Source organism: Sodiomyces alcalophilus (assembly GCF_042370955.1).
Source record: "Sodiomyces alcalophilus JCM 7366 unplaced genomic scaffold ACRALscaffold_8, whole genome shotgun sequence".
Classification (NCBI taxonomy): domain Eukaryota; kingdom Fungi; phylum Ascomycota; class Sordariomycetes; order Glomerellales; family Plectosphaerellaceae; genus Sodiomyces; species Sodiomyces alcalophilus.
The window spans coordinates 953,673-981,451 of record NW_027263539.1 but is presented as its reverse complement, the minus strand read 5'-3'; the positions used below and the strand labels follow the sequence as shown (position 1 = coordinate 981,451).

Here is a 27,779-nt window from a genome sequence, read left to right as displayed (position 1 = left end):
CGATATATTCCCGGTATCCTTATTAGAGCCATAGAAAGACCGAGTAGCCGTAGAGTTATTAACGAAGGATCTCCCGCTCCTAAAAGAGGAGTAAGATAAATAGGAGGTAGAAGATATCGTTAGTTATAAAGAAGAATAAGGGGAAATGTTCTATCTTATAAAGTAGGTAGGCTAGCTAGTAGAATATAATACCTAGGAACTAGAGGACTACCTAGAAAACGCTTTAGGGATCCGGAAAAGGTACTAGAAGCATAAAAAGCATATATATAAAAAGTGGGACGACTATAAGATAGTATAAGGCGCTAAAGGGTTATTAGATATAAAAATAAGAACTTAATTATAGGTTATAATAACCTTTTTCCTTAATAATAACTAGATAAAATAGGGTTAAGCCCTAACTAATCCTAAAATTATAAAACTATCCGTATAAAGTTTAACGCTATTTTAGGCGATTATTACTAGCGGTGGCTCGGCGAATAAAAAAAAAAATTTAGTTACTAAAACCGAAAAAATCGGTCTTATTACCGATAACGGCGGCTATAATATCGTTATTATTAGCGGGGGCCGGCTAGGCGGCGGGGGTATAATAGCGGGGCGTATAAATACGCCGATAAGGGATATCGTCCTTATCCGATAAGGTAAACACTAGCGGCGTGTACGCGGTATTACTAATAGGAGCCGGGGCGTTAGTGGCTGATAAGGCGGCGGAAGCCCGATAATAAGTAGGATAGCGGGGGCGAGCCGTAGCGGGATAAGGAACAGGTTCGATAGCCTTATTAGAACTATTATTAAAAGGATTATTATTACTATTAACGGAGGCATAACTATAGCGAGTAGCCGCTAAGCGACTAGTAAAACGATAAGCCAGAGCAGGGTATTAGGGATTATTAATAGCCGTTAAGAGGTCGGCGAGCCTATCTAAAGACGGAAACGCCTCGAGGCCTTAAAGGCGATCCTTATAATCGAACGGGTAGTAACCGTTTATCGCTAAGTCCTTAATAAAAGAAATAAGCGACTTAACGTCGCGGAGGTTACCCTCGTAAAGCGGGCGGGTTTAATCTAATAACGCCGACGCTTTAGCGTTATTAATATAACTAAGACGGTGTATAAAGTTAACCGTTATTATAGAGCGTAAGGATAAGATTTCGTCTAGAACTAGTATTTAAGACTACTAATCGTTAGGAATAAGTAGCCGAGCGGTTAGTGATTAAACTTATATCCTTAGCGGTAAGCTTTTTCTTACCGCGGTCTATAACTACGCGGAATTATTTATAGGCCTTAGAGATACGCTCGTAAAAGCGACGCCGGGCTATCGGCGTTAAATTATTATCTATTATATAAATACGCTTATTATTATTCTATAGTAACTAAGTAGCACCTAGTATAAAATCAGGGATCTAATAACTAATTAGTATAGAAAAACGCCAAAGAGTCGGCGAACCTATAACGATATATTACTAATAACCCCGGGTATAGGCGATATAGTAACTAGCCCCCGTGCTATCGCTAGCCTTATCGAAATAGTTAATACTAATATATAAATCTAGCTAAGAAATATAAAATAAATAGGGAGCCTTATCCCTAATAACCGATTCCTACCCGTTATCGGTATTATATTATAGCTCGCGAAGAGCTATAGTAACTTATAAATTAACCGACGATATAATAGCGATTAGTCGGCGTGATAATATTAATATTATTAATAGTAATAGAATTAAGATAGGTAAACTAATAATCGGCGAACGGTTAGCGATTATAATAATAGAAGATAGTTATAGGAAGAAAAGTAAGAGCTATAAGGGAAATTATATAAGGAACTATATACTCACCGCTAAACGGTTACCTAAGGCTAGGTATATTATCCGTGAAAGGTTAGATAACTATAGGCAATAATAATAAGTATCGCGGAGTTTCTATAGTAATATTCGGATAAATCACGAGGTATATAATCGGCGATAAAATACTAAAAAGGTAAATAAAAGGAGCGGCTACTCTTTTTCCTTACGGGTTTTTAATAAGGGCTTGCGTGGAACTAGATGGAGATAATTAATCGCGATAAACGCGTAATTAGAGGCATTAAGATAATATAAGTCTGCGGGACCAGACTTATTAGGGGGGGGGGCAGTGTAATAAGATAATCGTAGACCTATCGGTATATAGTCGGACCGATAGCCGCGCACGGACTACCGATCCGAACCTATCTTTATGCGTACGTTAAGGGATTAGTTTAATCCCTTAAGTTAAAGTCTTAGTTTAAAGTCAGCGCTTAGTTAACGAATATACTACGATTACTCTACGGTACTAAGCTATCGAGCCTTTTCTATAATATCTTTTCCTTAACTAAAGTCTACGGACTTTCCTTTTGTTATATTACGCCGCTAGGGGGCTAGGAGGTACCCGCGACCTAGAGTCGTTCCTTACCTACTAAAGAAAGGCGAAGCCGTTACTATACAGAACGGCTCCGCTAGGGCCAAAACAAACAACTAACTAATAGGCTAGCCGAAGGGAAGGGTTAGGCTCGTCACGGGTCCGTATCTAGAGCTAGGGTCCCGAGGAGACGGTCGCCGGGCCTTTAAAAGGGTTGGTAGTGGTCCGATTAGGGGAACGAATAGCTATAGATAGGTAGGCGGGCCTATAGTCGGCTCTTCTGGATTGTCTAGATAACCAAAAAGGGAAGGATAATGTAAATTATAATTATAATAGGTGATAGGTAACGATCGTGAAAGATCGGATAAAAAGCTAGCTAGATATAGTGGGTCTATTCCGAAGAATAGCCGCATACAAGACCAGATCTCTGGGACCGCGTACGTGGTCACGTGATATCTATGACGTCCAGACCCGGAACACGGGTCTGCCCCTCTACACTACCTAGACTATATATATAAGGACTAGAACGAATAGCCTTGCGCGGCCCTCGCGCTATATTCCCTTAGATAACGCGAGGAGTAAACCGTTTTATAGTTCCTACCGAAATTCGAAAAACAGATCGCCTAAGTAGGTAGTAGCGAGTAGGTAGACTCGGCGAAGATTACCTTCCTAGAGGGAGCCCTAAGCTAGAAGCTACGTAGCGCCTTAGTTACCGCGAAGTTACCCCACGACTATATAAGCTAGGTTATCGAGGTTTAGAGTATTACCTAGAAGCTAGAAGGTCTACGCCTAACTAGCCGGAATATTTATATACCGAACCGAACCCGGAACTAAGAGACCGACGCTAATAGAGATATTATAATAGGCGGGATTAATTAGGTCTGGCCCGATACGACTATAGACCGACCTCGCGATAACCGGGAGTGCTAGGGTTATAGGAAGAAGGGATATATCCGTATAAACTATAAGTCCCGAGATAAGGGCTCGAAGATTAAGGGCGCCCGCGTAGCGAAGGTCTAAGCCGAAGATAGCGACGTCGCTATAAGTTCGGATAGTTTAGACGATAAAGAGTCGGGAAAAGAATAGCTTTAACGCGAAAACGGGCGTTAGAGCCGATAGCCGCCCTACGGCAGGAGTAGGAGGCGTTTAAATACTTAGCTAGCGGCGACTTAGCCCTAATATTAACGCGAGTAAATAAAAGATATATATATACTCTTATAGATACGGGTTATAACTATTACGCTACCGTGAATAAACGCTTTGCCTAAAGACTTTAGTTATTATTAGTCGATAAAAGAAAACGATTATTAAAAGGATTCTCGGATATATCCGAGCCGGCTATTAGCGCCGGGATCGCCGTGTTTGAGTTTAAGATTAGCGGCTATATATAACGAGTCTTCGCCTATATAGTGGAAGGGCTAGACTAGGACGTGTTCCTAGGAAAACCGTGGCTAGAGTATAATAATATTATATATTACGCGAAGAATCGTAGACTATACTATAGAGTCGCCGATATTAACCTATAATTAGTGGGCGAGGAAGAACTAGCCGATATACAAGCTATCCGCGAAGTAAGGCTAGTCTCGGGATTAGTGTTTATGGCTATAATATAATGGATAAGAAGGGGGTTAAAGGGAAAAGAAAGGGATAAGTTCGACGCCTTAATCCGTGCTATTAGTATACGGGATATCGATAAGGCCCTTCGTAAAAAGGAACTAGTGGACCCTTAGGACTATATCCTTATAAATATACTATAAGAGTTCGGCGACCTCTTTATACCCGATAAGGCTAACGACTTACCCCCTTACTAACTAGGCGTTAACCACGAAATCACCTTAAAGCGAGGTCCTAATAGGCTCGAGCCGACCCTGCTATAGGGGCCCCTTTACGGTATATTAAGGGAAAAGCTGCTAGTGCTCCGGAAGACGCTTAATAACCTAATAGATAAGGGCTTTATACGAGCTAGTAGCTTAGCCGCGGCTACGCCGGTCCTATTCGTGAAAAAACCAGGGGGCGGATTACGTTTCTATTACGACTATAAAGCCTTAAACGCGATCACTTAGAGAGATCGCTACCCCCTCCCTTTAATTACTAAGACCCTACGTAACCTGGCTAATACTAAGTGGTTTACGAAGCTTAATATAGTCGCCGCCTTTTATAAGATCCGTATAGCTCCCGGATATAAGAGTAAGACTACCTTTAGGACGCGCTTTAGTCTCTTTAAGTAGCTAGTATGCCCCTTCGGACTAAGCGGCGTACCCGCTACCTTTTAACGTTATATTAACTAGACGCTATAGGAGTTCCTTAACGACTTTATTACCGTATATATCGATAATATCCTAATCTACTCTAGCGGATCTTATCTTATATTCACTGTTCCTAGACCCGTAAAAGGCGGTTGCGCCAAGATGTACCTTCACTGTGCGCACGTCCCTTTTTGTTGCTTTTCGCCCGCAAAGACAGTAGTCCACAGTATAGAAGTGACCTGCTGCCCTAACAAATAGTCTTCAATTGTCTTCATTTGTCGGAGAGGTACTTCTATTTGTATGGGAACGCCCGCCTAATTGGATGTCACTCCCCGACAACGACCTGAACGTGCGCAACGCTTGCTACCATACTGTCCTGTTCGTACCAATCCTGTTTATGACAATCCTGTTCGTGATAATCCTGTTCGTGATAATCCTGTTCGTGATAATCCTGTTCGTGACAATCCTGTTCGTGATAATCCTATTCGTTACTATTATTAGAATTATACTTTAATTTTATAAGATCCTACTCTTAATTATAATTATATATTATACTTTAATATAACCTAAACGTGTATATATAATACTTATTCGTATTATATTATTAAAGTAAGTAAAGAGTATTAAGGAAATATAATAAGGTAATATATTAATACTAATATTACTAAATAAACTTTATATTTTTAATAAAAAGACGCAAAATAATAATTTATATAATAAAGTATATAAAGTAAATATTAATAGTATATATAAGTATCTATATTATAAATAGTATAGGTAGATTAGTAATAAAGAAACGAATATATATTAGTTATATAATACTTTAGTATTAGCTAATATAAGCCTTAGTATATAGTATAGTATATAGTAAAATAATATATATTAAGATATAAAATTAGCTATAAATACTATAAGACGTATTTATTTACTTTACTCTGTTATAAATATCTTATAAATAAGTATATAGCTTTAAGAAAGTATTTAAACTTATAGTAAGATTAAAATATAAAAGCATTATAATACTAATAATAATTATCTATAGTATATAATTATATATTTATATAGTATAAATAGTTAAAAATCTGAATCTGAACTTATATTAGGAGTAGAATTAGTTGTATTAAAATAAGGATGATAATAAGGAGGAGAATATTTTCTATCTAATAAATTATAAATAAGATAGTTATATAAAGCTAACATAGTGATAAGAAATATATTCTATAAATAAGTAATGGAATTTTAAACAAAGAACGATAATATAGTATATAAATACAGGATATATAAATATAGTATATATATAGCTACTATATAAAAGGAGAATAAATAGGGGGAGGGTAGATAGTATATAACGAGTTATATAACGAGTTATAATATAAATAGCCGGGCTAGAGTCTATACCTTAATCGAAATCTAAAGTCGCTACTTTATAATAGTGAATAGTATTAAAACCGCCTTAAAACTATTAGAGTTATTATTAAATTTGCTTACGTATATAATAAAACTAATACTTAAAGTTTGATTAATTATTAAGAATATAAACATATAGGTTTAGAAATAGAAATAGGATTAGTAATAGAAATAAATATATCTTAGTTTTATAGTAGCGTAGATATAGATTTTATAGGTCTTAGTATTAGTATTATTAAAAATGTATATACTAAAATAGAGAAAGTTACTTATAGTATTAAAGTTTATATAAATATAATATAATACCGTAGTAAAAAACCAATAAAGTAATTATTAGGGGTTATATAAGTAAATAATAGAATTAAATTAAATATATCTATTAGTATTTAATCCAATTAATATTTATATATTATAGTAAGTAGACAGGGAGTATATATAGGCTTTAGAAGAGTTATTCTGTAATAGAAATTCAGTAGTATTAAGACTATATTATAACTATTTAACTTATTCCTATACTTTTTATTATTATTATTATTCTCTTACTCCGCTATCCAAACTAATCTAGGCTTCTTATACTTATATACTTATAATAATAGTATTATCTTCCAAGGTATTAATAACAGATTAGTGAATTTAATATAATAGTAAGGATAAAGAAAATTAATTAATAGATAAAGTCGTATAGTATAAACTAATAGAACTATATATATATATATAGATATATAGTAAAGAGCTTTATACGTATAAATTAAGTTTATTAGTATACGATCTTTATTTTCATAAGCTAATAATATATACTATATATTATAAATACTCTAATTACTTATTTACGAAAACTAATTATAATAATATATTCGAATAATAATTTATTTATAATAAAAGGAAAGTCCGTAGACTTTAGTTAAGGAAAAGATATTATAGAAAAGGCTTGATAGCTTAGTACCGCAGAGTAATCATAGTATATTCGTTAACTAAGCGCTGACTTTAAACCAAGACTTTAACTTAAGGGATTAAACTGATCCCTTAACGTACGCATAGAGATAGGTTCGGATCGGTGGTCCGTGCGCGGCTATCGGTCCGACTATATACCGATGGGTCTACGATTATCTTATTACACTGCCCCCCCCCCTAATAAGTCTAGTCCCGTAGACTTATATTATCGTGATGCCTTTAATTACGCGTTTATCGCGATTAATTATCTCTATCTAGTTCTACGCGAGCCCTTATTAAAAACCCGTAGGGAAAAAGAGTGGCCGCTCCTTTTATTTACCTTTTTAGTATTCTATCGCCGACTATATACCTCGTGATTTATCCGAATATTACTATAGAAACTCCGCGATGCTTATTATTATTACCTATAGTTATCTAACCTTTCGCGGATAATATGCCTAGCCTTAAATAACCGTTCGGCGGCGAGTATATAGTTCCTTATATAATTTCCCTCGTAGCTCCTACTTTTCTTCCTATAACTATCTTCTATTATTATAATCGCCGATTATTCGCCGATTATTAGTTTACCTATCTTAATTCTATTACTATTAATAATATTAATATTATTACGCCGACTAATCGCTATTATATCGTCGGTTAATTTATAAGTTACTATAGCTCTTCGCGAGCTATAATATAATACCGATAACGGGTAGGAATTAGTTATTAAGGATAAGGCTCCGTATTTATTTTATATTTCTTAGCTAGATTTATATATTAGTATTAATTATTTCGATAAGGCCGGCGACGGTATAGGGGCTAGTCGCTACGTCGCCTATACCCGGGGTTATTAGTAATACGTCGCTATAGGTTCGCTAACTCTTTAGCGTTTTTCTATACTAATTAGTTATTAGATCCCTGATTTTATACTAGGTGCTACTTAGTTATTATAGAATAGCAGTAAGCGTATTTATATAATAGATAATAATTTAACGCCGATAGCCCGGTATCGCTCTTATAAGCGTATCTCTAAGGCCTATAAATAGTTCCGCGTGGTTATAGACCGCGGTAAGAAAAAGCTTACCGCTAAGGATATAAGTTTAATCGCCGACCGCTCGGCTACCTATTCCTAATAATTAATAGTCTTAAATACTAGTTCTAGATAAAATCTCGTCCTTACGCTTTATAATAACGGCTAACTTTATACACTATCTTAGTCGTATTAATAACGCTAAAGCGTCGGCGTTATTAGATTAAACCCGCCCGCCTTATAAGGGTAACCTCCGCGATATTAAGTCGCTTATTTCTTTTATTAAGGACTTAGCGATAAACGGTTACCGCCTATTTAATTATAAGGATCGCCTTCGAGGCCTTAAGGCGTTTCCGTCTTTAGATAGGCTCGCCGACCTCTTAGCGGCCGTTAATAATCCCCGATACCCTACTCTAGCTTATTATTTTACCGGTTACTTAGCGGCTACTCGCTATAGTTATACCTTTATTAATAATAATAATAATCCTTTTAATAATAGTTTTAATAAGGCTATTAAACCTATTCCTTATCCCGTTATAGCTCGCCCTGTTATCCTGCTTATTATCGGGCTTCCGCCGCCTTATCGGCTACTAACGCCCCGGCTCCTATTAGTAATACCGCGTACACGCTGCTAGCGTTTACCTTATTGGATAAGGACGATATCCCTTATCGGTATATTCGCACGCCCCGCTATTATACCCCCGCCGCTTAGCCGGCCCCTGTTAATAACGACGATATTATAGCCGCTATTATCGGTAATAAGACCGACTTTTTCGGTTTTAGTAACTAATTTTTTTTTTTATTCGCCGAGCCACCGCTAGTAATAATTACCCGAAATAGCGTTAAACTTTATACGGATAGTTTTATAATTTTAGGATTAGTTAGGGCTTAACCCTATTTTATCTAGTTATCGTTAAGGAAAAAGGTTATTATAACCTATAATTAAGTTCTTATTTTTATATCCGATAACCCTTCGGCGCTTTATACTATCTCGTAGTCGTCCTACTTTTTATATATATACTTTTTATACTTCTAGTACCTTTTCCGGATCCCTAAAGCGTTTTCTAGGTAGTCCTCTGGTTCCTAGGTATTATATTTTACCGGCCAGCCTACCCACTTTATAAGATAGAACGTTTTCCCTTATTCTTCTTTATAACTAACGATATCTTCTACCTCTTATTTATCTTACTCCTCCTTTAGGAGCGGGAGATCCTTCGCCGATAACTCTACGGTTACTCGGTCTTTCCACGGCTCTAATAAGGATACCGGGAATATATCGTATATCCTTATATACTACGTAGGAAGGCGAACCCTATACGCCTATTCGCTAATCCTCTTAGTCACCTATACCCGAATATATCGCGGTGCTAGCTTTAACCCTTACTAGAATCGGAAGTTCTTCGTGGATAGTCTAATAATATCGCCTACCTTATACTATTATAGTTAGTAGCGCTTATTATAGTGCCGAGCCTAGTGCTCCGTGGCACGCGCTTAGTATTCGTGGACCTTTTACCGAACTTCCGCTAGCTTCTTAATACGTTCTCGGACGCCCTATACCCGGGTATTATCCCTGGGTCGAATATATTCTATTATATATAGATAGTACCTATATAACGCTTTATACGGCGAGATACTAAGCGAGGAGTGCTTATTATTATTATAGGCGAACCTAGCTTTTAATAACTAAATAGGCCACTATATTATCGTGTTACCGGTGATTATTTATAAATACTTAATTAGGAATTAATATATTCGTTCCGTTTAACTATCCGTCTACGGGTAGTATATGGTAGATAGTTACTAAGCGTTTGCCCGTTTATAGCAGAACTCTATCTAAAACTAACTAATAAATAGCTTATCCCGGTCTATCACTATACCCTTTAGGCTACCGAATCGGCACTTAATTTCCTTATATAGTAGCGCCGCTAGCTAGGGTGCTATTAGGTTTTTCTGTATAGGAATAAATAAAGCGTACTTTATATACCGGTTAACGATTATTAGGATAGCGTTATATATTTACCTGTCTACCCCTTTTATAGACGGTAGACCTATAATAAAATCTATACTAATCTCTTAGAACGGATACGTGGGTAACGGTAGCGTTTATAGCTAACCGTATAGCTTATATCACGGCACCTATACCCCTTAACACGCCGAATATACGGTAATATAATCGCGAATATCCGCCGCTAAGTCTACCTAGTAGAACTTTCTTAAAATCAGCTCGAGTATCTTATTCGCTCCTATATACCCGGCTCTAGGGTTATCGTAGTGCTATCGCAGGACCTCCGCCTTTAGGGCGCCCTATATAGGTAGTACTAACCGTCCCTTAAATAATAGTATATCCTTATCTCCGAGAGAGTACCCCGCTCTTTTTCCGGTCCCTTAGCGAATATTCTTAATTAAGGATATATAACCCGGGTTAGTAGTCTATAGCCCTTTAACTAGATCTTTTAGTTCCTCGCTAATAATACGCCGACCTGCCGTTTTATTCCTAGCTAGCTCTCGGGCCATAGAATATAGGATATACTAATCCGGTATTATAGTAACCCTAGCCTTATTAGCCTTAGGCGTTAGCGATATCTTATCGGCGACCCTTTATTAGGTAATCGCCCTATACCCTATATCTTATATTCAGGAGCGGGTAATAGTAGCGACGATAATATACCGGGTACTATCGATAGGACGTAGGGGTTATAGCCCTCTTCTATCCTTATATTCTCTTAAGCTAGGTAGGGCCCCCTCCTATAGAGTCTATACCCGCTTATATTTACTAGGCCTATATTCGGGTAGCGTTACCCGAGCGGCTTAAACGTATACGATCTTTACCGCGTTATTTATTAAGGTAAGATAGATACTTATAATCCGTTAACGAACGCTTATTAGGAGGTCGCTAACTAGTTATAATCTTTATAATAAGGTAGGAAGTATATTATTATACGGCGTTTTATCCACTATATAATCCGGCTATCTTAATAGGCCGTTTACCGGGTTTATCTTACCCGGGCGGTGTTAAACCTTAAAGTCGAATAACGATAATCGGTATACCTATTTAACGAGCCTTCCGCGAAGGTCCCGCGCCGGCGTGTTTAGCACGCCCTTAAGCGCCTAATAGTCCGTTAGCACTATAAACGCCTATCCCGTGCCTTTAAGATAATAGCGCTAATACTTAAGGCTCTTTATTATAGCTAATAGCTCCTGCTATCCTATACCCTATTATTACTCTATTTCGGAAAGCTTCCGCGAGAAATAAGCGACTAGTTATTATCTAGTCTTATACTTCTGACTCAGGATCCCGGAAATAGCCTTATTCGAGGCGTCCGTCTTAACCCTTATATCTAGCACTAGGTTCTAATACTATAGAATAGTCGCCGACCCGAAGGCGACTTTTAGTAATTCGAATACCCGCTTAGCGCTATCCGGGAACTCGAAAAGTCCCTTTTTTTTACCCGCCTAACTACTTTTTAGTAGCGTAGTTAACGGCGCGGTAACTCTAGAGTATCCCTTAATAAACCTCTTATAGAAATTAGTAAAACTAAGGAAAACTTAGATATTATAAAATAACCCGGGCGCTGGCTACTCGGCGACCGTATATACACGTTCCGGGTCTATTATAATACCCTCGCGGGTTACTATAAACCCTAGGAAATCTACTTAGTCATAGTAAAATTTATACTTTAATAGTTTCGCGTATAGCTAGGCCCTATAAAGCCGATCTAAAACCTTCTTTAGGTTCTTTATATACTATTCCCTTAATATAGAATATATAAGGATATTATCTAGGTAAGCGATATAATATATATTTAGTAAACCGGTAAGCGCTTAGTAAATATACGCCTAAAAGGTAGCCGGAGTATTTATTAGCCCGAATAGCATAACCGCGTACTCGTAGTGGCCGTATCGTGTTCTAAACGCCGTCTTCTAGCGGTCCTTTTTCTTAATCCGGATCCTATAATAGGTATCTCGGATATCCACCTTAGAAAAGTACTTTACCCCGGCGAGCCTATCTAATAGCTCGCCGACTAAGGGCAGGGGGTACCTATTCTTAATCGTTATAGCGTTTAACCCTCGATAATCGATATAGAGTCGTAAGCTACCGTCCTTCTTAGGCACGAATAGCACTAATAAGCCTATAGGGCTTATTAACTATTAGATACGACCGCTCGCTATCCCTTTAGCGATATACTTCTTTAGCTCCTCTAGCTAGGCTTAAGATAGGGGATATAACGGCCTAAACAGCGGTTCCTTCTTATCTTATAAGTTAATCGTGTATTTAGCGTCCTTTAGTAAGGGTGGCTCCTTTATAGCCTACTCCGAAAACACGTCCTAATAGTTAGCGATTTCCGGCGGTAATTCGACGACTAGTCTATATATTACCTTATCGTTATCTATAAACGGAATAGTTATATCCGGCGTCCCCGGTATAATAGTAGTAGCGGTAACGATATATATAATATACGCCTTCGCTCGCTTTTTAATAACCTCGCGAGCCTATAGCTTGGGGTCTATAATTAAGATTGGCCCGTAGATAAATATTCGGCGGGCCGTATTAATTATAATACCTTCCTAACCTATACTATTATTCGAGAATAGTAATTATCCGGTACCCTTAGGTTAATCCGTATATAGGAAGACCCTTTTTAATAGGCGTGGCCGCCCTTCTGCGTCTAGTAAATAGAAAGCCAGGCCGTACGCTCCGCGAACCCTCGCCGGGCTGCTATCGAAGCCTTCGATCTCCGGAGTCTTAACCTCTAAGAGCGGCTTTAACCTTAGGCGTTCTACTAACGCCGGGCTAATAATATCTACCTATATATAGGTATCTAAATCCACGCTAAACTTAATCTCCTTTCTATAACGGATTACTATCGCTATAGATCTCGCCACCTCGCTAACTACGATCGCTAGCCGGTTATTAGGTATAGGTCCGGCCCCCTTATTACCTATACCGACTTATTTCCCGATAAATAGAGTTCTTTAACCCGAATATCGTTATTAAGGTTATTATATATAGTATACACGTTACTAACGCGGGCGCGAGCCTTCGCCGCCCCGTTATCGGTTATCTATTATTCCTTATTACTATAATAGTCCTTAGAACGGTAACCCTTTTTACTATAGTTATAGTACTCGCCTATAAAGGTACGCGTACTAGGCTACGCTTATAGAGGCTCTAGACCCGAGCCTAATACCTTTTAACCCGTTAAGGGCGCCCCCTTTAAGTCCGTCTTACCTAGCTCGGCGGGTATACGCCGACTAGTCGCCGGGGTGCTTACCCGACTTTTAGTCCCAATGTCCAGACACAACTCGGGGAGGGGAGGGAAAGGGGGTGGGGGGATAGTCGCTCACGGCTGGATCTTCGCATCCTCAATGTACTGTCCATGCCCCGGTTCGCCGACAGTAGTAACCGCGTGGACTAGTGTGCGAGCACCGACAGCACATGTCCGGCCGATCAAGGCGGACTGGATCTTGTGGACGCAGCGAAAGAGACCGTGGGTGTCTCGGCCAAGATCAGAGGCACAGAATCCCGGGTTGGCCAGAGTCACGGTGACGGCGGATGAAGGCACATGTTTCGACAGCTCGGTCACGAACAGTTGGCCGAGAAGCTTTGTCGTCGCGTAGCGGTCTCCCATGTCCCAGTTCTTCGCTTTCTGTTTATAGACGGGCAGAAGCGGTGTCGAGGTTCGTTCCTCGAACTTGGCCCAGGCGGCCATGTCAGAGGACACCAGGCAGATTCGGCCGGGGTCGCTTCCGACCCTCTTCTCTTTGATAATTGGTAACAAGGAGACGGCGAGGAGGATGTTGGACAGGTAGTTGACCTGAATATCCTCCTCGTAGCCGGTTGAAGCGAACGACTCGTGGACCTTGAACAGACCGCCGTTGAGAAGGGCAATGTCGAGATTCTTCAGGCTCTTGGTGCGTTCGGTGAAGGACATGATGGAGTCGTAAGACCCAAGATCCAACTTCCACACCTCAATCGAGTCAGATGGAAGATTTCGACCAAGGGCGAGGGTTTGGCGGGCTTTTTCGCCTTTGCCTTCGTCGCGGACGGCCAGAATAACCTTGCATCCCAGGTCGAGGAGCTGACGTGCCGCTTCCAGTCCTAGCCCAACGTTGGACCCTGTGACGATTGCTGTCTTTCCGCTCAGATTCACATCGCGCTTTGATACTGGCGGGGGTGTGACAAAGATCTGGCGATAAAAGAATTGTCGTTGGGTTGCCCTTTTCTCGGGCGAGATGTCAAAAGTCGTCGCGCCCATGATTATTTTGTTTTCTTTTCTTTTCTTCTTTTTTTTTTTTTTGATGCAGCTTTGATCGTGTTGGGGTAGCTCAAAAGGGGAGGAGTGGGCTCATAACCTAGATAGAGGGGAAAAAAGATAACGAAATAAGGTCAGGGAAATCACTTTACTTGGAAGTGTCGGGAAAAGGGGGTAATTGGAAATCAGACGCAGCTCGGCTCGTTGAATACAACGTAAGCGGCACGCGGCACGACCGCTATCGAATCAACGACCTTAACTCCGCCACTGCATTTATCAGTTTTCCTATCTCCTATGTTGTTTTGCTATCTCCCATGGTAGCTGTTGGAACCATTACGAAGTACATACGAAGACGGTACCTATGAACATGGCTAGGTGCTATGCTATGACCTGGATTGACACACCCCACTCCGTACACCAAAGAACTAACGGCTTGGCGTCTTCATTTACCTGTACCAGACTACTAATAGGTAGGTACCTTAGGTGTACGTTGTACTTAAGGAGTACGGTCATTCGGACTAGGGCACTACTGATAACAGCTGCCGCCGCCCGCCACGGTCGTAGTACGTACCGACGTACATATATACCTATAACCTACGTTAACATTAATTGATCGTCGTCGACGTTTTTGACGTTTTTGATCGTTTGGATGTAATCGTTAATTGATAGCTATCGTATAATAATAACATAACTACGTATTCTGGTCTCGGCGTAGCTGTTCCTGTAGCCTGCGGATAGCCATATCCGTATCTGACTAAGATCCCGTCTGCGTCGGGGCTCCTCCTAGGTACTGAATTACGGTACGACCTCGCTGTTGTCCACGACCTCTGCCACGACCCCGGCCACGACCCCAGCCACGTCCACGATCTTATTGTTTAGAAAAACGAGCCGCGACCTCCTCCTGCCGCTACCGCGCCGTCTCCTCTTCGAATACCTATTCCGAAGGATCACGACGACGTAACGCGGTGGATTGGGGCCTCCTGTTATTCCCACGAGGCATTAAGGTAACTGGGACCTGTTCTGGCATTAGTTGCGGCCGCCCGCGACTGGCTGGAACCATAATATGATCTAGGATCCTACGTAGCCTATCCTCCGTAGTAAGATCGACATCTTTATAACCGACCAATAGATGGAATTAAGGCGTTGAAGAGGTGGTGGAAAAAGAAGGAACGACGATGAATTGATATCAACGTAGGTTGTACCTACCTAGGTACCTATGTACGTAGGCACGTACTGCGACCGTGGCGGGCGGCGGCAGCTACCTACCCGGGTTAGGGGGGTTGTAGGTCAGAGCTTGAACAGAGGATTTTGCTCTGGCCAGAGCCAGGTCAGAGGTACAACTATCAACATAAAGTTCTAAGACTGTCGACAGTCTGACCAGTCATCGGGCTCTAACCTATAAACCCCTAAACCCGGGTAGGTATTGTTAGTAGTGCCCTAGTCCGAATAACCGTCCTCTAGTTAAGATTCCGTGTGGGTTGATTAGGTACTCATAAGTAACGTCTGCAGTGGGCGTAGAAAATGGTTACTACCTATTCGTAACTAATCGTCTTGCAAGGTCGAGAGTACTTCGTACGAAAGTTTCCCGGTAGCTGTAGGGACCCAAACAATCGTCTCCTTATTCTAATAACGCCCAGATACGTACCAATAACGCCGACAAAAATACACCACCCAAAGAAGCAAAACCGGCCACACCCATATGATATATCTAGGGTTAGACAAATGTAGGCAGAATAGAACACCGGCTAATCACACGACTGATTTTATCTGAATAATCCAAGTCTCCGTCAGCTAGGTCATCTTGGGCCCAAATGGCCTGCGTCAGCAGCCTGACATAATTGAACGACCGGGAGGAATTCCTGGGTTCGGTCCGCGAGATGAGATCGAGGACGACCGCTCGCTGCTCATCCGTCTTGGCTTCGCAACCTAGGACGAAGACCGGAAACTGCCGGTCACAGGATTCTAAAAGGGGGAACATGAGGAAAGCCTTCTCGATCTGCTGTTTTGTCCGAGCCGACTGGTTGAGTAGATCGCCGGACGCCCGGTTCAGGTAGACCAGCATTGCCAGCTGGTACAATTCCAGCATGAGGAGCGTCTGTGGAGAATTATTCGCCATGCCGGCAAGCCCGAGGCTCCTGATTCTCCAGTCGAGGATTTTCAGGAATTCCTTGTGATCGTCCATATCTTTAGTCGACGCCCGAGGTGGCGGTCCAGCAGAGATGGCGTCGCAAATCTCCGAAAGCAACTCTATCATAGTTAAGGCGGGCGGTGCGGTACGTGAAGGCTGCAAATCCGTCAGAACGGTTTCCTCGGCAGTTTTGTGGTACCTAACTAGCCCATTGCCTGCATTGGTTCATGTAGAACGTACCTCTGCCCGTATATTTGACGGCTTTGATGCGATGGCCGCGCTTTCTCTGTGCCAGTGGCCCAGGGTGAAACGTGACAGTACATCATGGTAGTACACCCAGTCCAGCAAGATGGCCAAATCGGCATCCTGGTCAATCTTGTCAAGGCCCGCCGCCCGGATGATGTCCTTGGCTCCACGAAGGTACTGCATCCAGTCGCTCGAGGTACAAGATGCACGGTGGATCTAATAAGTGGGCAAAGTCAGCCAAAAGACGTCAAAGCGCTAGATTAATCTACGGGCCCGCCGTGCAATGGCAGGGAGAAGGTTTTCGGAGAATATGGAAAAGCGGGGTGTGGGTAGGAGGAGAAAGTCCCTGACTACCTATGTACTTAGTACTGACCTCGAAAGAACACAACAGCATCCCTGCAGCAACATGTTGAATTGCCTCTCTGGTGCCAATCTGGTTCCCCATTCCGGCTGCCAGAGACTTCAGAGCAGCGATTTTGAGTTCCACCGCCTGCGAATGCACATCATGCCGCCGGTGCAGTGCGGACAGGGCGAGCAACGACTGTAGCGCCGCTCTGGACGAGGCTGTGTTGCCGGTGAGCGCTATCCGGCAAAGGACATCACCCAGAACCGTCGGCTCGTGGCCGAAAATGGCAAGCGACTGCGAAGCAGCGTATTGGACTAGACTCGTTCAGTCAATGGACCTGCCAAATTTCTTTTGGTCCCCAACACGTGGAGAGTGGGTGATGCACAGTGCTCCAGCAATTCTTTGGCTCCGACCTCCAGTTTCAGCGAATTCCACGCCAGGGGTATCTGTAGAATAGGCTGCTGCCCAGGTCCTGTAACCTGTGTTAATCAACAACAAGCAACAAAGCGCTGAGTAAGGTCTGCTTCATGTTCCCCATCGTCCATGATGTTATTTTCTAGACCTTGGCCGGTTCTTCTTTCGTTTGCAACGGACAAGGGCGGAACAAGAAAAAGAAAAAAAAAACGTGTTGGGACTGGGGGACGGTAGCGGGGCAGCGGCTCACCGGCTCTTCTTTTCGACTTTGCAAACTGGTAATGCGCCTCCATGTCGCAATGTGAAACATGGACGAACCGTGCATCGCAAGAGTCTCCTTCTCTGTCTCCATTCGACTCCGGAGACCTTCCAACCACAGAGCGTCTGTTGTCGCCGGCAATTGGCCATGACAGTCGGATGCTGGAGATGTTTGAGTCGCGGTCCGATGGGGCGCTCTCCATGCAATAGGGAGTGACCGTAATGAGATTGGCATCACCTAAAACGACCACAGACAGAACCTGTTAGATTTGTCTTTGTGTCCCTAGATGAAAAAGGAATATAATTCCAGGGGTATCACACCAGTGCGACCACGCCACGTGAAGTGACTCGAATTGGCATCCTTCAAGGTCATCATCGACTCCGTTTCGTTGCGTTGCAGTGGTTTGTTGGTGAGATCTGAGGAAACCTGCCAAATTGTCGAGAAATTGGGACATTCCGGGAGGGGGGACTTGCCCATTTTACACCAACACCTCCAGCCTGCGTATTGAGGTTAAAGCGGAATTGATGGGGGCATGTGGTGCAGACTGCGACCCAGCCTTACGTACATGTAGTCCCCAAGCCCCACTCGTGCCGGCTTCCGATAGCGGAACAAGATAACCCCTTAATGCACAAGGTAATCCTACCCCTGATTACTGATATTGCGGCGTAAGCCACAGCGGGTGCCACCAGCCACTAGGGTTGGGGCACAAATACATATTCCATCTGATAGCCTATCTCATACATCTATCTTCCTATCTACCGTTACACTGACCCATTAGCGTCGGCGGGCCCGCGTATCGGGTGCCTATTTCGATTGAGCCGTTCAGTGTACGTACAAGGCCACATCTTGTCGATACCCATTGCGCCATGCATGATGTAACTAACCCCCGATAAGGTACGGAGTAAGATCTCTTCAAATTCAGCCGTTCCTGTTCCCGTTCCCTTTCCAGGGCTCTGGCGAGATCATACATGCAGCCGTGAGTGTGCCGCGTGCTATAGTTAGAGGTTGCATTCGCAGGTCTCGCCTCGCCAGCCGTCTGTGTTGCTTACCGCTCAACGCCACAAGATGTAGGCGGAAGCACGTAAGCAAATGAAGGAGGTTCGCTTCGGCTCGAGATCATCCAAGGCATAAATCATCGGTAGAAAATGTAACTCCCTCCGTTCCGTTCCATTGGTCTTTTCGGACAGCAACTCCAAGCTCCAAGCCGCCGAACTAGGGAGTTTGTGGAAAATGGAGAATTTGTGGAAAATGGAGAAAATCACCGACATGCTTCCTCAACAGGCCGCCAGCCCTTTGGTGGTGTACGTTTTCGCCTTCCTGGCCGTGCTCTGGCAGTTGAGCAGAGTCGGACGTCGGCCTAGAGATTACCCTCCTGGTCCACCTACTCTCCCTCTCATCGGCAACCTGCACCAAATTCCGACGGAGAGACGCCACGTACAATTCGAAAAATGGGCACGCGAGTATGGGCCGGTCTACTCCCTGATGTTGGGAACCAAGGTCATGATTGTGCTCAGCTCTGATCGCGCAATCAAAGACCTGGTAGACAAGCGAGGCAATATCTACTCCTCGAGACCGGAAGCCTACATCGCCCAAGATATTCTAAGTGGCGGACTCCGAGTCCTATTCATGGTGGGTGCAAGGCCGTCCTGTCCCTCTTCATGTTCGCTGCGGTCCAATGTCAAGGACGTGGCGAGTATGCGAGCGTCCTGGTTACTGACGGTCGAGGGGTTCATAGCCAAACAATGGAATCTGGAAGATGGCGAGGAAGTTTGTTCATCGAATTCTCGGTGTTGTGGCGGCACGAAGCTACGTCCCTTACCAGGATCTCGAGAACAAAGCCATGCTTGTTGGCCTCTTAGAGGACCCAGACGATTTCATTGACCATGTTCGTCGATACACGGCTTCATTGACTACTCAAATGACATTCGGATTTCGTACCACGAGTATCCAGGACCAGAGGTTCAAGGAGGCCTTTGATGTATGTTTTGCGTCATGATCCAGACTTCGATCCTGTGGACGGAAAGCTAACGTTCTTCTCAGATTTTCGATCGAACTTCGGAGATGATTGGGTCCCGGGTGAGTGCAAAGCGGATTCCTTCCTCGACTGCCAGGGCTGATTTCTCTCGTCTCTTAGACTGCCGCGCTACTAGATCTCATGCCTATACTAAGGAAGTTGCCGGATTTCGTGCTTCCCATCAAAAAGGAAGGCAGGGAGATACACCAGAGAGAAAAGACTCTGTTCCTGGGGCACTATCTCAAGGCTAAACAAGGTCTAAAAGACGGCACGGCCCAGGTATGATGAGTCATTTCCCCTGAAGCGAGCCCACTGGATCTCAGTTGTCTGATGCTCGGGACTACAGCCATGTATTTGCGTGGATCTCGTCAAGATTCAAAAAACCGAACAACTCACCGACGACCTTGCCGCATATATCAGCGGCTCCATCTTGCAAGCTGGATCTGAGACGACGGCGGCTATCTTGGTCGGCTTCATTCAAGCGATGGTCATCTTCCCCGAGGTGGCTAAGACGGCGCAAGCCGAGCTCGACCGCGTATGTGGCGACCGGTTGCCTGATCTCAACGATGTACACGACCTGCCCTATATCCGCGCTTGCGCCAAAGAGAGCTTGCGTTGGATGCCCGGATTCCTGCTGGGCGTACCGCACAGAGTCACGCAAGATGACACATATCTTGGATATCGAATTCCTAAAGACGCTACGATAATACTTAACGTCTGGTGAGTGGTGCACTCAGCTTGTTCACCCCTCTCCTCCATTTTGCAGAGTGTTGACTTTTGTTCTCTTCACCTTACGAATAGGGGAGTACATATGGACCCTAAGAGACACCCGTCTCCACGCGAGTTCGACCCAATGCGCTATATAGACGATCACCAGACGTCCCTTGACTCGGCCAACAACCCAGACCCGACCAAGCGGGACCACTTCGTTTTCGGGGCAGGAAGACGCAGGTGTGCGGGGATGCACATTGCCGATCGTTCGATCTATCTGGCCATCTCGCGCCTGCTCTGGGCGTTTGACTTCAAAAGGGCGGTCGACCCCGTTACCAAGCAGGAGCTTATCCCGGATATGAACGAGATAGCCGACGGCGTCATGGTATTTCCCAAGCCCTTCCCAACCAGGATTGTGCCCAGGAGTGCTTCTAAGGAGAAATCTGTGAGGGAGGAGTGGGAAGAAGTGGCAAAGCTGCTTGACGGGAACGGCCAGTGGAAGACTGTGCCGGAGGGGCTGATTTGGAAGGATGAGCAGCTCTCTGAGTGATCAAGACGCGTTCCTCCACGGTTCGAGACCGGGTGTAGCATACATCAGATGATTTAGAATGGTTATGATACATATCAATCGTGCGAGAGTGCTGCTTAGAACAAGATTCCATTCGATTGTGACGCATTGAAAACGGGTGATGTTGGGACTTTCGCATGTCAGCAGACCTGTATGACGGACTTGGGCAACGAGAATTCGAATCTGTCTTGTAGTCCGAGAGAGGAGGAGGAATTAACAGATGTACGATAAAATAAATCAATCACAAGGACAAAACAAAAGTGATGCAACCAAAGAAAAAAGAGAAAAAAAAAATGGACTGGACCTTATAGAGCATTTGGAATAACATCAAATCTCGAAACACGCATGTTCCATGGCAGCCACTGGAGACGGCTCACAAACCAGCATGGTTCAGGTGCAGGAAATCCATAGTGTTTTCAAATCCGATTTTATATACGCAGAGACGATATGGACAAAATCAGTAGGTACCACGCCCTTCGTACTCCTTCTGCAAATCGCCCAGATCGCCCTCCACCTTTTTACCACCAACCTTGACCTCCTTGGCGTCGAGCAAAAGGAACAACATGCGTCCCGGCAAGGTTCCGTTGCCGGTGATGTTCTTCCATACGTGGTTGGTGGACCGCTGGACACAGATATCACCCTGGCGCATAATTCGCTTCTCGCCCGAGTCGAGAGTGAGCTCAAAGACTCCCTCGATAACGACGCCAAAGTCGATCGTCAGAGCTCGGTGGAGAGGCGACGCGACGCCGGGGCCAAAGTCGATCATGCGGACGATGGATCCATTGGGATAGTGGAAGGGAGGCTGGTCATGGAATCTCTCGTTGGCAAACCAAAAACACATTTTCCTCTGGTTTAGGACAGAAGCGGGCAGAACTAACCTCCTGTTCACGGGCCTTGATGATGTCCACATTGTCGTTCAAGTCAACGGGGTTCTCCCTAGTAGAGTAGAGAATGTTGGCCACTGCCTGGTTCTCAACCATGTAGCGGTAATGCTCGCCATGGTCCGAGATGAGGAAACGCGACTGGCCATCTGGAGTGTTGCCGGTGATGTGCCTAACGATCTGGCGCAGTCCCGGCGCAGGGAAGTTCCCTACGTAGTATTCGGGGAGAGGAGTCGGGGGGATGGTTCCGTTGTCAGCCATTTTGATTTAGACGGGCGTTGTGATACTGCTGAGTAGTTTCGTTTCTTGACTTGGACACAGATGATAAGGTGATAAGGGAGATGAAGTTGTGTTCTGACTTCTTCGCGCTGTTGAACACGGACAGATCTAAGATAGATACTCACTTACCCCTCGCTTTTCTTTGACCCGGGAATCTCAACGGACGAAAAAGAGAAACGCGAAGCGGGAAATCAGACCTCCGACCCCTCAATGACACTCCCCGAAAAAAGGGCGGGGTAGTTACTCGCATGTCGGTGCGGCACACATAGCTGCATGTCGATATGTAGATGATGACGGAGGAAAGATCGACCTCTCCCCCTCCCGACGATCATGTCGTATTCATCCCGCTGCACCTGTTGAGGCGATTATGCGGCGTCGAAACGCCCGGCGCAGTTGGGCTAGGGCGCTAGGGTAACCGATGTCGATATAAGCCGTGATACCCTGGGAATGGAATAAGGAGTGCCTGTATCAACCGAGTCCAGCCTTTCAGCTGCATATGTGCCGTTGCCTACATGGTCCCTGACCGGGATTTGCTTACATGCATTTAATATCCATCATCCATTGCCCATTAGATTTTGCGGCACGAGGGGACCGGCACATTGGTACTTCTCCACCTGCCCCCATTCCACCTCGTAGGATTCTTGCATAGGGCGGGTAGATATTGGGGACCCATGCACGTGGCACAGGGTAGTTACCCCGCACCGTTACCCACAGCCGGACTTCCTATTTGGGCTAAAATTCACGGAAGCGCCACACGGCAACTCCGAATCCCGTACCCGTGTTGAGTTTGTACGGCATCATGTCCCACATATGCAACGACGTTGACGATGCATGAATACCAAACGGCCTGACGATCGGTAACTCGCCTGACATACCGTGAATTTGAAAAGAATGAAGAACAAGATGGAAAGTCATGAAAAAATGGATCCTGAGTAGGACACGTTTACGACATGGAAACATTCAGAACCGCGGGGTTGAGCAACCCCTCCTGGTTCCCCTCCAGCATTGATGAATCACCCATGGTCCTCATCGATGTAATCGTGCCGGTTGTTAAAAGTACTTAACAGCTTCCCCTGTACCGTTGATAGGATTTGTCCCGTCAGTCCCGTCACAGCAGTTCTCTTGCACGTCCCACGATTCTATTGCTTCACACACTCTACTCTGTCCTTACGTTCGTCCGTCCAAGTTGAAGATATCGAAAATGTCCAATACAGGGTCGACTTCGGGTCCTTGCACTGGGTTTCCCGCTCCGGGCCTTCGTGAGCCCAACCGCTACATCACCGGACACAATGAGAAGGGAGAGCCCGTCTTCTTAGTGGTAGGAAAAGAATTGAAATCTCCTCCCCGCTCTCAACCTGTACGGGTGTCATTGCTCATTCCTCATCTGATCAGTCGGACCATGGCGACCACCGCGACGCTATGTTGGGCGGTGCTGCTGCCCAAAACATTATCTACAGCGCCAAGGGCAACCCCGTCGAGCTCACTGACGATGCCGACATTGAATACGCAAAGAACAACAAGGTTCGTCCGCACATGTCACCTCTCGCTATACACGCCCTGGGTTTTTGCATGTCCATTGACTGACTCGATCCCGTCTATCGGGTATATATAGCCTGCTCTCCATATTCCCAATGGCTGTGTCGTCCGTATGATCGACTTTGCTCCCGGCACCGAATCCAACCTGCATCGTGCCCTCACCCTCGGCATTGGCACGGTTTGCGAGGGAGAGATCGAGTTGACGTTGAGCGACGATCGCAGCTACAGGCGGGTTCTCCGGCCCGGTGATGTATCCATCAACCGTGGCGCTATGCACCGTTGGCGCAACACCTCCGATGAGAAGCCGGCTCGTATGCTCTTTGTCATGTTGGATGTCAAGCCCATCATTGTCAATGGAAAGGCTCTCGAATTTGACATGGGGCATCTGATGAAGGAATACTCCGAGTATGCCGATGGCGAGGGTGACAAGGCCAACTAGAATAGAGTAGTATCATAGTTTCTACTACATTTATATCTCTCATGCAACTTTCTTGTCTGATCTACATTCCAACGTGAATACCAGATAGTATTCAGTGATGTCTGTCTCTTTCCATCGTGGCTGTAGTAATTTCGTGATGAATAAGGTTGAACACGGGATCAAGCCAATGAATCGAATGCTTCCCAGCTTCACTGAAACGCGCACCGTTATTGTAGGTTACATTGACCGCTGTTATCATCTTATTCATGATGAATCCCAGAGACAAGAGGCGCAGTGGAAGATTAATACGGCAGCTTATAGGACCGACTATAATAACTTCTAAATATAGTAATAGTCGACTACTATATATACGCCGACTATAGAGTTAGTAACCCTTATATACTATAATTTATGATGTTATAGAGAATGGCCAGTTAATAGTTGTATACGAAACTGCTAGATATATAGCGTTTATAAATTTTATTTACGGATTATATACGGTTATTCTAACTAGGGCAGTACTAATAACGCCTAATAGTAGCCGCCACGACTTCGTTTATACTAAGATACGTTATACTTACAGACACGTATTAAGCGTATCGTCGTTACGATGAACTGAGTGTATCGTCGTTACGATTAATTGAGTGTATCGTTGTTACGATTAATTAAGTGTATCGTCGCTACGATCAATTAGGCGGATATCTTATACATATAATGTATAATTGCCTATAACGCTGTTTAGGCGTATACCTTAAATTCGACGGTGTGAATCTACTAAAATTAGGGTGAGGATATTCCGACTAGGGCAATTGGATTTAACCAGCAATGGCTGATGCCGTAGCTCTATGGGAGGCGAAAGAGTATAGTGCTAACTCGGCTGTATGACTTTAGATGTAGGAGCTCTAGGACAAGGGCATTCTATACCAACATCCAAATGGCGCCTAGAATAGGGACTAGATAAACGGGTCATCGAAGAGTTCTTAGCCAGGCGTCTATAATTTCTATCTATGCAGTCTCAAGACTATACAGAATGGACCAAACAAGAATATCCAACAAAACAAGAATGTCCTACAAAACAAGAATGTCCCAATGTAATGAAGCCAGAAGTAAAGTCTATTCATAAACTCAGATTGAAGGATCCCGTAGCAGTAAAAGCAATGCGAAACCCTCAATATATCTTACGGCGCTACACGTGTGAAGTCAGCAATCATGACTGAGGCTTAAAGATAACGGGTGTTGGCCAGGATCATACTCACACTCAAGCATAGTGATCCGATCAATCCTGGCGCCGCAGTAGCAAGCAGGACATAGAATACGTTGCGGATTGCCATGGTTACTGTGTGTACGACTTGGGCCTGCAGGTCGCTGTCCAGGGCTTCGAAGACAGTACTGTGAGTCCCCGTGGTCAACTCGATAATCTCCTCCTGCGAGACACCTGGAAGAATTTTGCTGAGCCGTTGCGCGCCGATGTTTTGAAACAGGGAGCCCCCCAGGCTAAGGATAATGATTTGGCCCAACGTTTGCCCTTTTGAGACCAAAATTAGCTTCGTCAAGTTGGGGCGATGGCGGTGAACGGGATATTTACGCACCGATAGCCATGTAACTGATGGCGTTGCTGAGCTCGGAAGGCTCAACAAGAGCTTGGACGACGGAAAAGCCTGATGTGAAAAAAGAACCGCACCCAACTCCTAGAATAACGGTATAGCCGTAGATGTGGGCATCCGATGTTGAGACTTCGACGGTAACTTTTGTCGTACGTTAGGCGAGTGCAGATTGGAAGAAAAGATGGGGAGGGGTGTGTTGGACATACCCATCAGTGCAGAGCCGATCAGGATGAGACCGTTGCCCAGCACATACCACGGCATGTAATACCCCAGCCTCGGCATCAAGGCGCCATTCGCGACGGAAGCAAACACCATCCCGCACAGAAACGGCAGTAGTCGTACACCGGCTATCAGGGCCCCGTCACCCCTCGTGAACTGGAACAGCAGCGGGATATAATAGAGACTGGTCACCATGGAACCGGCAGCCATGAAAATGGCAAATTGTAAAATGTTGAGCTCCATACTCTTCATCAAGTGGATGGGGTACAGCCTGTGTCGATATTCCACCAGCGGATGATAGACGGTAACCAGGACGAAAACGATGAGCAGGACGCCGGACACGGTCCAGAGGGCGATTTCTTGCCGACTGTCGAAAGCGTACACGGTACCGCCAAAGGTGAGAGCCATGGACAGGCAGGCAGAGCCGCCCAAGAAGATGACCATGCTCGCCCAATCCTGGGTGAGGAGCTTCTCCACAAACGTCAAATCCGCGGCCGGGTCGATGTTGGGCAGGCAAAGAATCAAAGGCGGCGCGAAGACGGCTGCGATGAGCAGGTTGATATAGAAGGCCCAGCGCCACGTGGCACTGCTCTGGGCGAATGCGCCGCCCACGACAGGCCCGAGAACGCTCCCCATGGACCAGGTGGCAATGATTCCGGACAGGTATAGGGGTCGTTCGCGGACGGTGGTGGTCATGGAGATGTACGTCACGGCACCCAGATAGCAGCCGCATGCGCCGATGCCTTGGATGACTCGTCCGACAATGAAGGCGTCCATGTTGGGCGCAGCGCCGCAGAGGACGCTACCGACTTCGAAGAGGATGACAAGACCTAGGAATAGCCACTTTACGTTGAAGACTCCGAATGCTCTTCCACTGCATTCGGGACAAAAGGCAGGAGGAAAGGAACGTTGGTTAGCGGGACATGTCGCCATTGGTGAGAGCACAAAGTTGGAAGAACAAACGAAACGGATTACTTACATAGGTAGGACGGTCAAGGCTCCGAGAAACATTCCCACTCCAATCCATGGCAGCTTTTCGGTCTCGCCATAGGTGTCGAGGATAGCGGGTTGCATGGCCGCGACCTACAGTCGATGCGAGCGAGTTGAGCATTTGCAGTCTTGAAGGGTTTCTAGTTATTTCACCTACAATGGTACCATCGAGCGCATACAGCAACGTGGTGGAAAGCAGAGAAGTGTAGGCGAAGAACCACTGATGGTCGGAAGACGGTTCGTCAGTTTTCTCGGACGACGTTGCGACAATTACTGCACCCGAGTCGGGTGGAGGCAAGAACACGAACCTTGAGACCACGAAGCGTCCTCACATCCTCTGGCGGCTTTGTTTCCCGCTCGGAATCCGTCGCGGGAGTCGACGCGGCGGTGTTCGAAAGCTGGTCTCTGGCAGACCCATCGTCACCGCTCTGAACGGTTGTTGAGGATGGTATTTCGACTTTGGGCTTTTCCTCGACCTCAGGGTTGGTAAAAACACCGGTGGTTGCCGTCATGGTGAGCTTCGGAGGACGGGAATATGGCAAACACAGGGTTTCGGAAGAAGATGAGGAGATTGAACTTTGAACGGAAGGGAGTGTAAACCAGAAAAGGACAAAGCAGGAACAGGGTTCGCCAAGGTATCACAATATCAGTTGAGACATTCTGGGGAAGAAAAGTCGCCGAGAGACAGGGCCACACATTCGCAAGGGCGGTGGTCTCAGCCACACGCTGCGTCTCTGCCTCGTGCATTGTACCTTGCATACTGTCTTTTTCATTGGCAGTTGACAATGTCGAACGGGGTTCAACGTGGCATGGAATATTCCATATCTTTTCCACATTTTGAAGGTGATGGGAGTATGCATCAATCCACCATAATACGCCATGATCCTTGTTTGAAGGCAAATACAAGTTCTAAAAACGGACCGTCGCGTATG

At 44.8% G+C, this 27,779-nt stretch overlaps 8 protein-coding genes across 8 annotated transcripts; 4 read left to right on the top strand and 4 right to left on the bottom strand.

Annotated features, from left to right (window-relative positions):
• Positions 1 to 12,918: 12,918 nt before the first annotated feature.
• Positions 12,919 to 14,297, bottom strand: ACRALDRAFT_1065689 (uncharacterized protein). Its single transcript, XM_071017202.1, has one exon. It carries the CDS (start codon positions 14,235 to 14,237, stop codon positions 13,323 to 13,325), a length of 915 nt encoding a protein of 304 aa, XP_070871632.1. The 5' UTR covers positions 14,238 to 14,297; the 3' UTR covers positions 12,919 to 13,322.
• A 251-nt stretch (positions 14,298 to 14,548) lies between these two features.
• Positions 14,549 to 15,306, top strand: ACRALDRAFT_212990 (uncharacterized protein; the record flags this gene model as incomplete). The annotated part of the gene is made up of 4 exons (XM_071023984.1): positions 14,549 to 14,574; positions 14,610 to 14,646; positions 14,973 to 15,092; positions 15,265 to 15,306. The coding sequence occupies 4 exons, from the start codon at positions 14,549 to 14,551 to the stop codon at positions 15,304 to 15,306; spliced, it is 225 nt and encodes a 74-aa protein (XP_070871631.1).
• Positions 15,307 to 15,948: 642 nt separating this feature from the next.
• Positions 15,949 to 17,829, bottom strand: ACRALDRAFT_2113249 (uncharacterized protein; the record flags this gene model as incomplete). Its single annotated transcript, XM_071023630.1, has 5 exons — positions 15,949 to 16,518; positions 16,603 to 16,824; positions 16,982 to 17,268; positions 17,340 to 17,426; positions 17,619 to 17,829. 5 exons carry the CDS (start codon positions 17,827 to 17,829, stop codon positions 15,949 to 15,951), a joined length of 1,377 nt encoding a protein of 458 aa, XP_070871630.1.
• Positions 17,830 to 18,893: 1,064 nt separating this feature from the next.
• Positions 18,894 to 20,902, top strand: ACRALDRAFT_1058459 (uncharacterized protein; the record flags this gene model as incomplete). The annotated part of the gene is made up of 5 exons (XM_071015946.1): positions 18,894 to 19,256; positions 19,363 to 19,605; positions 19,762 to 19,920; positions 19,988 to 20,361; positions 20,443 to 20,902. The coding sequence occupies 5 exons, from the start codon at positions 18,894 to 18,896 to the stop codon at positions 20,900 to 20,902; spliced, it is 1,599 nt and encodes a 532-aa protein (XP_070871629.1).
• Positions 20,903 to 21,324: 422 nt separating this feature from the next.
• ACRALDRAFT_1077798 (uncharacterized protein) lies at positions 21,325 to 22,248 on the bottom strand. Its single transcript, XM_071018688.1, has 2 exons — positions 21,799 to 22,248; positions 21,325 to 21,722 (listed from the first exon to the last, which is right to left on the bottom strand). The coding sequence occupies exons 1-2, from the start codon at positions 22,060 to 22,062 to the stop codon at positions 21,378 to 21,380; spliced, it is 609 nt and encodes a 202-aa protein (XP_070871628.1). The 5' UTR covers positions 22,063 to 22,248; the 3' UTR covers positions 21,325 to 21,377.
• A 782-nt stretch (positions 22,249 to 23,030) lies between these two features.
• Positions 23,031 to 24,055, top strand: ACRALDRAFT_1072497 (uncharacterized protein; the record flags this gene model as incomplete). Its single annotated transcript, XM_071017988.1, has 4 exons — positions 23,031 to 23,136; positions 23,169 to 23,398; positions 23,473 to 23,601; positions 23,693 to 24,055. The coding sequence occupies 4 exons, from the start codon at positions 23,031 to 23,033 to the stop codon at positions 24,053 to 24,055; spliced, it is 828 nt and encodes a 275-aa protein (XP_070871627.1).
• A 41-nt stretch (positions 24,056 to 24,096) lies between these two features.
• ACRALDRAFT_212984 (uncharacterized protein) lies at positions 24,097 to 25,129 on the top strand (the record flags this gene model as incomplete). The annotated part of the gene is made up of 3 exons (XM_071023983.1): positions 24,097 to 24,128; positions 24,182 to 24,328; positions 25,048 to 25,129. The coding sequence occupies 3 exons, from the start codon at positions 24,097 to 24,099 to the stop codon at positions 25,127 to 25,129; spliced, it is 261 nt and encodes an 86-aa protein (XP_070871626.1).
• A 73-nt stretch (positions 25,130 to 25,202) lies between these two features.
• On the bottom strand, positions 25,203 to 27,359 carry ACRALDRAFT_1058457 (uncharacterized protein; the record flags this gene model as incomplete). The annotated part of the gene is made up of 7 exons (XM_071015945.1): positions 25,203 to 25,220; positions 25,291 to 25,559; positions 25,624 to 25,779; positions 25,845 to 26,731; positions 26,837 to 26,940; positions 27,005 to 27,067; positions 27,156 to 27,359. The coding sequence occupies 7 exons, from the start codon at positions 27,357 to 27,359 to the stop codon at positions 25,203 to 25,205; spliced, it is 1,701 nt and encodes a 566-aa protein (XP_070871625.1).
• Positions 27,360 to 27,779: the final 420 nt, after the last annotated feature.

Excerpts from the sequence above, each read along its gene's own strand:
- ACRALDRAFT_1065689 (XM_071017202.1), bottom strand. The coding sequence starts at position 14,237 with ATGGGCGCGACGACTTTTGACATCTCGCCCGAGAAAAGGGCAACCCAA.
- ACRALDRAFT_1077798 (XM_071018688.1), bottom strand. The coding sequence starts at position 22,062 with ATGGCTGACAACGGAACCATCCCCCCGACTCCTCTCCCCGAATACTAC. Across the intron at positions 21,723-21,798 it reads TCAAGGCCCGTGAACAGGAG|CCTCCCTTCCACTATCCCAA; the intron begins GTTAGTTCTGCC and ends TTCCATGACCAG.